At 46.6% G+C, this 10,529-nt stretch overlaps 1 protein-coding gene across 1 annotated transcript in view; it reads right to left on the bottom strand.

Annotated features, from left to right (window-relative positions):
* Positions 1-10,529, bottom strand: part of LOC106815761 (ATP-binding cassette sub-family A member 5-like) — a gene marked incomplete at its 3' end in the record, with an annotated part of 59,677 nt that overhangs the window by 23,108 nt on the left and 26,040 nt on the right. Inside the window, exon 9 of the mRNA XM_014820268.1 lies at positions 9,973-10,116. Coding sequence (XP_014675754.1) covers positions 9,973-10,116 — 144 coding nt within the window. The remainder of the gene's footprint in view (positions 1-9,972; positions 10,117-10,529) is intronic.

Here is a 10,529-nt window from a genome sequence, read left to right as displayed (position 1 = left end):
GCTCCAGTCAGTATTTATACACACAACCATACCTATCGATCAGTATTTAACACCAACCGACCATAACGCTACAGTCAGTATTTAATACCACGACCATACCGTACAGTCAGGATTTATACATCACAACCATACCTAACTGTCAGTATTACACACAGTCAACCATACTACAGTCCGTATTTATACACACAACCATACTACAGTCAGTATTTACACACACAACCATTCTATGGTCAGTATTTACACACACAACCATACCTACATTCGGTATTTACCCACACGACCATACCTACAGACAGTATTTACACATACAACCATACCTACATTCAGTATTTACACACACGTACAACCATACCTACAGTCAGTATTTACACACACGACCATACCTACGATCAGTATTTACACACACGACCATACCTACAGTCAGTATTTACACACACAACCATACCTACAGTCAGTATTTACACACACAACCATACTACAGTCAGTATTTCACACACGTACAACCATACCTACAGTCAGTATTTACACACACAACCATATACCTATACAGTCAGCATTTACACACACGTATTTACAACACACAACCATACTACTATTCAGTAATTATACACACAACCATACCTATAATCAGTATTTACACACCAGCAACCAATCCCTACGATCAGTAATTTATACACACAACCATACCTACAGTCAGTATTTACAACCACAACCAACTACGATCAGTATTTACACACACGCACCGTACCTAACAAGTCAGTACACAGCATCAATTCCATACTACAGTCATATATTTACACACACAACCATACCTACAGGTTACAGTCAGTATTTACACACAACGACCATACCTACAGTCGTAATTTATATGCACAACCATACCTACACTGGCTACTGTCAGTATTTACAACACACATCATACCTACAGTCAGTTATTATACACACAACCATATCTTATGGTCAGTATTTACACACACGACCATATGTTCCGCGAGTGCATGTGCACATTTGGCCATACCTGTGCTGGGACACATCTGTCTTGTCAGAAGATTAATGAGAGTGGTCTTGCCAGCTCCATTGTGTCCAAGTAGGGCTGTGATCTGACCTTCATAGAAGGTCGAGGGAGAGACCATCGAGCTGCGCCTCGTCACCGTCCTTGTTTTGAGCGCATCGGACGTATGGCAGTGCAATCAGGACCGTGTTAGAAATTACGAGTAAACCGTAGAGGTAGACAATTTCACAAATGCACGAACCTTCTTTTAGGTGCCGATTAGGTAAATTCACAACACGGAACAACCTGTTGTAATTAGAATGACTAAATTTTTACATTCGCCCTCTTCGGGAATCACTACAACTAATGTAATATATTTTCCCACAGTGCCCAGAGTGTTAACATGTTTTAACATGCGGGCACAACATGCTAACAATGACAACTGCAATGTGCACAGCAAGACGATATAGTTACCAGAAATGCATCGAAATTTGTGAGAACAGGTTCCAGTGGTATATTAACCCTTGGTGCACCTGATTATTCATCTAAGAGTGTCATTTTGCCCACAACGTGAGCTCACCACAATCAAGACTTGCATCATGAAGCCAGCTAATATAACCTAATAAAATAAGCTAATAATGTAATACCCTAACACACTACATAAATAGTACTAGTAGCATAACTTAGTGCATGACTAAACGAGACCGATATCAGCCAAAACAGATTTATCGAACCTTTGAAACTCTTGCTGACATTGCACGATCCGGATTGCCGCCTTATCTTTTAGTTCATCAGAGATTGCGCATCGATGTCTCTGTCAAAGTTGGCCGCGTCGGTGTAGTCGCACGGCGGGGACCTCTCTCAGCAGGCTGCTAGTCTCTCCTGGCCTCACGGATGGGAACCAGTACGATCGCTTCAGGCAGAACAATGGATGCAGCGCTCTGTCCATACTCGCCTAGAGAAAAAAGAGTGCAGTTTTTTTTCGAGGGCTCTTTTTCTAAGTGGCCAAAATTCTCGGGGCTACTTTTGACATTTCGATGGCTATACTTTTTATACCGTAAAATTTATTGTAATTATTGCCTTCCCAATTTGCCTTATGGTTCTCGAGATTTCACTGAACAGTCGGAAATTTTACTCTCATAATACGCATGATAAAATTACTCTCGATCATCATCAATATTTCAGGGGCGATTTCGAACCTAAATGAGGGCAAATTCGCCCGCCGTCCCAGTGCATTTTATTCGCTGGTCCATGCCAACAAGAAATGGGAAGAAATGTTTGTATCTATCTGTAGTAATTCTGCTATCACACAATGATTGCTCTAATTGTTATGTTTCAAACAGTTGCATTGTGGGAAGGTTCTCTTGGAACATAAATGGCTGACCAGCGAGGTTAACAAACATAATCTGTCGTGTACACATTATTGGGCCTAAAGTGGTTAAATCCATAATCACAGCAGTTATTAACATTTGGCGACGAGGTGAACAGACGCACCCACGCTCGTTTCGAAAGCTATGGGAGACGATATTCGGTGGTAAGAGAGGCATTCAGCCGTTTGAATGCTACACGGACCCGGCTACAGTAGGCACGCACGGCTGGTCACGATGGCTGAGGGACATCGGATTTCTTGCTGATGGGAAAGAGCTAATAGTTGAAGACTGATGGAAGAGATGCACCACATATCCGCGCACCAGACCTATACGCGTCAGAGAGGAGAGGCACTGTTGTTACACTTAGCTGGCCCGCAGGTGCAAGACATTTTCGCCACTCTACAGACACGGGGGAGGTGAACGACTACACCCCATGTGTAACAGCACTGACAGGTATTTCGTGCCGCAGGTGAACGTGCCGTAGCGCACGACAATTGTTTAACACTGCAGAGCCCCACAATCAAGGCGAGACATTCCAGCAATTTCTACTAAGACTGCGCAAACTTTAATTGACTGGCAACTACGGGAGCGGACACAGAAAACCACATTCGTGATGCCTGGCTGTGGCGATGTACATCACCGTACATAAAGCGTAGGCTCCTGGAGGAAGGGGAAGAACTGACTCTGGCCGTGCACTGATTTTAGCTGCCCAGTGTGAGAAGATAGAGAGTCAGATGGGGCAACACACAGTGCTGGTGCAACAGGGGGAGACAGTGTGAACAAAGTGAGCTCGTGGGTGCAAGTCCAGTAAGTGCAGTAGTGCTAGTAGCCGTAACAGCAAGGGAGTGCCCCGTAAACAAGCAAAGGGTAAGTGCTACAGATGCGGTACTGAAGGACATTATGGCAGTGACCCCAAGTGCCCGGCCAAAGGCAAGAGTGTAACAAGTGCAAAAAATGGACCACTTTTTCAAAAGTTTGCAAATCTAAGCATGTGAATGCGTGGCATACTGATGTGAGTGAAGCAGGTGAGAACAGCGGCGACCAAACAAAGGTGCTAGGTACGCATTTAAAATAGGTGACACAAACACGGGGCGAGTGAAAGTACATGTGGTGGCGTGCCATTGCACATGTTGGTAGACCTCGGAGCCAGTGTCAACGTCATAGACAAAGAAACGTGGACAGATTGTGAAAAGTCATGGCGTCATTTGTGTCTCAAGTACTGCCACACCGCCAAATCACTTTTTGCATATGGTGCAAAGAGCCATTGAAAACGATCGCCCATTTAAATCTGAAGTTTCAATAGAGAACAAAAAGTGCGAAGCGGTCTTTGTTGTGATCGACGCCAAGGGTATTCCCTTATTAGGTCTGAAAACGGCGACGAAGCTACAGTCCTGAAGATACATGGAGATATAAACTCGGTTGGTCTCTACAGATATATCCAACACTCGCAGTTCGCTAATCCCGGAGATGAAGGCGAAACTTGAGACTGGTTTAAGGATGCATTAGAGGGTGTGGGCAAACTAAAAGGTCACCAGGTAGAGTTAAAAACTGATCCTTCGGTTAAACGGGTTGGCTCAGGCCTGTACGCCGAACACCATTCGCCTGAGGAAAAGGTAGAGAAGAAAATAGAGGAACTCGTAGAGGCGGACATAATAGAGCCAGTCGAGGACCGGACAGAGTGGGTCAGTCCTACGGTAATAGTGCGCGAAAGCGAACAGACGACATAAAGAATTTGCGTGGACATGAGACGCGTCAACCAGGCAGTAATGCGTGAACGTCACCCGATACCCACTACTGAAGAGTCTGCTACAAGATATGAAACAAAAGTAAGGTATTCGAAGTTCGATCTGAAGTGGGATATCATCAGTTAGAAACTGCACCCTGACTCACGGAACCTTACGACATTTGTGACGCACGTAGGCCTATACAGGTACAAGCGTTTAATGTTCGGAAATTAACGTGGCATCCGAAATATTCCAAAACGAGATCCGCAAGGTGGTGCAGGGAATCCCGCGTGTCGCGAATAAGTCAGACGATATTATCGGCACACAGAAACTGTAGAGGAACACTATGATAGTTGTACGCAAGTTACTCGAGAGACTTAGAAATGCAGGCCTGACGGTGAATTGCAGAAATGCGAGTTGTTCAAATTAGAGTGGTATTTGATGGACACAACTGTCAGACAAGGGAGTAAATCCCGACACGGGAGAAAAGTAAAAGCGGTCGCGGGAGCACGAGAACCGGCGAACATAAGCCGAACTAAGAAGCTTTCTCGGTCTCCGTGAACTACAGGCGCCAGGTATATACCTAACTTCGCGACAGCTGGCCGAACCACTGCGTAGACTGACTCGGAATGTGCGAACCATTTGTGTTTGGCGAGGAACAGAGACAGTCATTCCAAGGCTCTAAACCCGACCAGTACAGCGTTGTGGAGAAAAAGGGAAACAGCGTTGTGATCGGGTCACCACAAAACGTGACATACAAACGAAACATCACAGAGGTGAAGAAATTCGTCACACCGGATGAAGGCAACGCCTTGCATGACGTTGGGCCAACGTTGGAGTATGGTTGGCATGAGACTAGTTGCAAATTGTTGGCTGCATAACGTTGGGCCAACGTTGGCGTATAGTTGGCATGGTCATGGTCGGCAAGTGGTTAGCTACATGACGATGGGCCAACGTTGGCGTATGGTTGGTAGTTGCAAATGGTACTCAGTGAAGACAAATTTTAAAACTATATACATATATACATATTGGCTGAGAGAGAGCGCGCAAGATAGAGAGAGAGAGAGAGAGAGAGAGAGAGAGAGAGAAAGAGAGAGAGCACTAGAGACAGAGAGAGAGTGAGAGAGAGAGAACAGGAGAAGAATGAGCGGGGAGAGGTGGTTGAGGATGGATGGGAGGGAGAGAGGAAATTTGGAGAAGGGGAAGGAGGTCGAAAAGGGAAAGGAGGTATATATAGAGCGAGATCGAGAGGGAACATGACAGAGAGAAAGAGAACGCGCACACGAAAGAGAGAGAGAGAGAGTGTGTGTGCGCGCGTGTGTGTGTGTGTGTACGTGTGTATGTGTGTGTGACAGAGAGAAAGAGGTGTGCGTGTTTGTGTTGTGTGTGTGACAGAGAGAGAGAGAGAACCCGAGGGAGTGTGTATGTGTCAGAGAGAGAGAGAGAGAGGGGGGGTGTGTGTGCGCGCGCGTGTGTGTGTGAGAGAGAGAGAGAGAGAGGGGGTGTGTGTGTGCGCGCGCGTGTGTGTGTGAGAGAGAGGCGGGACCGCCGGTACAGTAGGCACACGGTGGTCACGATGGCTAAGGGCATTCGGTTTCTTCTGATGGGAAAGGACTAATAGTTGAAGCTTGATGGAAGGAGATGCACCACATATGCCGCACAGACCATTACGCGTCAGAGAAGGAGAGGCACTGTTGTTACCACTTAGCTGGCCCCGAGGTGCAAGACATTTTCGGCCACTCTACAGACACGGGGGAGGTGAACGACTACACCCCATGTGTAACAGCACTGAACAGGTATTTCGTGCCGCCAGGTGAACGTGCCGTACGCACGAACAATTGTTTAACACTGCAGAGGCCCAATCAAGGCGAGACATTCCAGCAATTTTCTACTAGACTGGCAAACGTTTCAATTGACTGCAACTACGGAGCGGACACAGAAAACACCATTCGTGATGCCCTGCTGTGGCGATGTACATACCCGCGTACACATAAAGCGTAGGCTCCTGGAGGAAGGGGACGAACTGACTCTGGCCCGTGCACTGATTTTAGCTGCCCAGTGTGAGAAGATAGAGAGTCAGATGGAGCCCACACACAGTGCTGGTGCAACAGGGGGAGACAGTGTGAACAAAGTGAGCTTCGGGTGCAAGTCCAGTAAGTGCAGTAGTGCTAGTATGCCGTAACAGCAAGGAGTGCCGTAAACAAGCAAAGGGTAAGCGCTACAGATTGCGGTAGCTGAAGGACATTATGGCAGTGAGCACCCAAGTGCCCGGCCAAAGCGAACGAAGTGTAAACAAGTGCCAAAAAATGGACCCACTTTTCAAAAGTTTGCAAATCTAAGCATGTGAATGCCGTGCATACTGATGTGAGTGAGCAGAGTGAGAACACCGGCGACCAAACAAAGGCTAGGTACGCATTTAAAATAGGTGACACAAACACGGGCGAGTGGAAAGTACATGTGGGTGGCGTGCCATTGCACATGTTGGTAGACTCGAGCCAGTGTCAACGTCATAGACAAAGAAACGTGGACAGAGATTTGAAAAGTCCATGGCGTCATTTGTGTCTCTAGTACTGCCACACCGGCCAAATCACTTTTTGCATATGGGTGCAAAGAGCCATTGAAAAGATCGGAACATTTTAAATCTGAAGTTTCATAGTAGGAACAAAAGTGCGAAGGCGGTCTTTGTTGTGATCGACGCCAAAGGGTATTCCTCTTATTAGGTCTGAAAACGGCGACGAAGCTACAAGGTCCTGAAGATACATGGAGATATAAACTCGGTTGGTGTCTCAGATTATCACCAACACTCGGAGTTCGCTAATGCCGGATATGAAGGCGAAACTTTGAGACTGAGTTTAAGGATGCATTAAGGGTGTGGGCAAACATCAAAGGTCACCAGGTAGAGTTAAAAACTGACCTTCGTTAAACGGCTTGCTCAGCCTGTACGGCCGAAACACAATTCGGACTGAGGGAAAAGGTAGAGAAGAAAATAGAGGAACTCGTAGAGCGCGACATAATAGAGCCATCGAGGAACCGACAGAGTGGGTCAGTCCCCTATCTCTAATAGTGCCGAAAGCGAGACGACACGACATAAGAATTTGCGTGGACATGAGACGCGGTCAACCAGGCAGTACATGCGTGAACGTCCCGCCGATACCAACTACTGAAAGAGGCTGCTACAAGATATGAACAAAAGTAAGGTATTCCTCGAAGTTCGATCTGAAGTGGGGATATCATCAGTTAGAACTGATGCACGCTCTGACTCACGGAACCTTACGACATTGGTGACGCACGTAGGCCTAATACAGGTACCAAGCGTTTAATGTTCGGAATTAACGTGGCATCCGAAATATTCCAGAACGAGATCCGCAAGGTGGTGCAGGGAATCCCCCGGTGTCGCGAATAAGTCAGACGATATTATCGTGCACACAGAAACTGTAGAGGAACACTATGTAGTGTAGCAAGTTAGCTCGAGAGACTTAGAAAATGCAGGCCTGACCGGTGAAATTGGCAGAAATGCGAGTTTGTTCAAATCAGAGTTGGTATTTGATGGACAAACTGTCAGACAAGGGAGTAAATCCGACAACGGGAGAAAGTAAAAGCGGTCGCGGAAGCACGAGAAACCGCGAACAATAAGCGAACTAAGAAGCTTTCTCGGTCCGTGAACCAACAGCGGCCAGGTATATATACCTAACTTCGCGCGACAGCTGCCGAACCACTGCGTAGACTGACTCGAATGGCGAACCATTTGTGTTTGGCGAGGAACAGATGAACAGTCATTCCAAGCTCTGAAAACACACTGAGGCAATGCCGAGACTCCTGGCGTACTTCGAACGTACATGCAAAGACAATTGTCATTGCATACGGCAAGCCGTAGTCTGAGTGGCAAGTGGAGAGACGCTATTCAACAGACAGAGCGAGAAGCTCTGGCCCTTGTAATGGGCATGCGGAAATTCCATTCATATGTGTATGGTTGAAATTCGACTTGGTGACGGACCACAAGCCGTTAGAGGTAATCTACTCGCCAAAGTCAAACCAATGTGCTCGGATCGAGAGATGGGTCTCCGTCTACAAACCGTATGAGTTCCGAGTTGTACACGTGGCCGAGAACTAAGATGATAGCGGACCCGCTTTCGCGTCTGTTGAAAACAGATTGAGGCACCCCGACGCAAACCTGTGGAAAGAGCGGAAGAATATGTAACGATTCGTCGCAACTGAAGCAACTCCAGGGCCATGACCACACGAGAAGTCGAGGAGTGCTCAACACCAAGACATCGACTGACACACGTTCGAAAATGCATCGAGACGGGCGAGTGGGAACCCGCACTGTGCCAAATATTTACCTGTGGTGTGAGAACTGTGCACTCATTGGTCAAATCGTGATGCGAGGGACCAAAATGGTAATCCCGGTAGAGTTGCGTTCAAAAGTTACTGCCATTGCTCAGGAAGGTCATGTGGGGATGTCCGGCACAAAAACTCCGGCTCCGCACAAAAGTGTGGTGGCCAGGTCTCGACAAGGATGTAGAGAAATTTGTCCGAGCCTGCAGCGGATGTCAGCTAGTAGCTAGACCGACACCACCGGAACCAGTATTGCCAACCGAACTTGCACCCGGAGAAGTGGCAAGACTTAGCCATCCGACACTACTAGGACGAGGCGCCGACAGAGAATATGTATTTGTCGTCGTAGATTACTACTCCAGATACTATGAAGCGGAGATCACGACATCAGTGACCGCGAAGCGCATGATCGAGCTGTTAAGTAAGATGTTTGCAAGTCACGGACTACCGTTCAGTATCACCAGTCGCCAATGGACCACAGTTTAGAGCAAAGGAGACATTCGGTGAATTCTTGTCAGAGAACAACATAATCCATCGAAAGGTCACGCCATTGTGGCACAGGCCGAATGTGAAGTGGAACGCCAAAACCGCTCCATGGTTGAAAAGCATGAAGATCGCCACAGGCTGAGGACAAAAACTGGCGAACGGAGTTAGTGACATACCTCCGATCTTATCGCACGACTCCGCCACAGCGTTACTGGAAAACCGCCAGGCGACACTTGTTTTTCGGCAGAGCAATTCGGTCGAAACTTCCAGAACTCTCCGTCAATTCGTGCCGAACGACGGGGAAATGAAGGGACAGCAGACTGGGAGAAGAAGATTGGAGGAAAATCTACGCCGACGCAGCAAGGAAACGCTAGGGAGAGCGACATAGCACCCGGGTTGACACCGTGTTGGTCCGACAGAAGAAAGTCGATAAACTTACAACAGACTTCAAAACACTAACCATACCTAAGTCAGTATTTTCACACACGTACAACCATACCTACAGTCAGTATTTACACACACAACCATACCTACAGTCAGTATTTTCACACACGTACAACCATACCTACAGTCAGTATTTACACACACAACCATATACCTATACAGTCAGCATTTACACACACGTATTTACACACACAACCATACCTACTATCAGTATTTATACACACAACCATACCTATAATCAGTATTTACACACACAACCATACCTACGATCAGTATTTATACACACAACCATACCTACAGTCAGTATTTACACACACAACCATACCTACGATCAGTATTTACACACACGACCGTACCTACAGTCAGTACACACACAATTCCATACCTACAGTCAGTATATTTACACACACAACCATACCTACAGGTTACAGTCAGTATTTACACACACGACCATACCTACAGTCAGTATTTATATGCACAACCATACCTACACTGGCTACTGTCAGTATTTACACACACAATCATACCTACAGTCAGTATTTATACACACAACCATATCTATGGTCAGTATTTACACACACGACCATATGTTCCGCGAGTGCATGTGCACATTTGGCCATACCTGTGCTGGGACACATCTGTCCTGTCAGAAGATTAATGAGAGTGGTCTTGCCAGCTCCATTGTGTCCAAGTAGGGCTGTGATCTGACCTTCATAGAGGTCGAGGGAGAGACCATCGACTGCCCTCGTCACCTCCTTGTTTTGAGCTGCATCGGGACGTATGGCAGTGCATCAGGACCGTGTAAGAAATTACGAGTAAACCGTAGAGGTAGACAATTTCACAAATGCACGAACCTTTCTTTAGGTGCCCGATTAGGTGAATTTCACAACACGGAACAACCATGTTGTAATTAGAATGACTAAATTTTTACATTCGCCCTCTTTCGGGAATCACTACAACTAATGTATATATTTTCACACAGTGCCCAGAGTGTTTAAGCATGTTTTAACATTGCGGCACAACATGCTAACAATGACAACTGCAATGTGCTACAGCAAGACGATATAATTACCAGAAATGCCATCGAAATTTGTGAGAACAGGTCCAGTGGTATATTAACCCTTGGTGCACCTGATTATTCATCTAAGAGTGTCATTTTGCCAACAACGTGAGCTCACC

Source organism: Priapulus caudatus, unplaced genomic scaffold, assembly GCF_000485595.1.
Source record: "Priapulus caudatus unplaced genomic scaffold, Priapulus_caudatus-5.0.1 Scaffold1193, whole genome shotgun sequence".
In the NCBI taxonomy this organism is placed as follows: Eukaryota; Metazoa; Priapulida; class Priapulimorpha; order Priapulimorphida; family Priapulidae; genus Priapulus; species Priapulus caudatus.
Note: the sequence above shows the minus strand (reverse complement) of the source record. Positions and strands in the feature narration are given on the sequence as shown.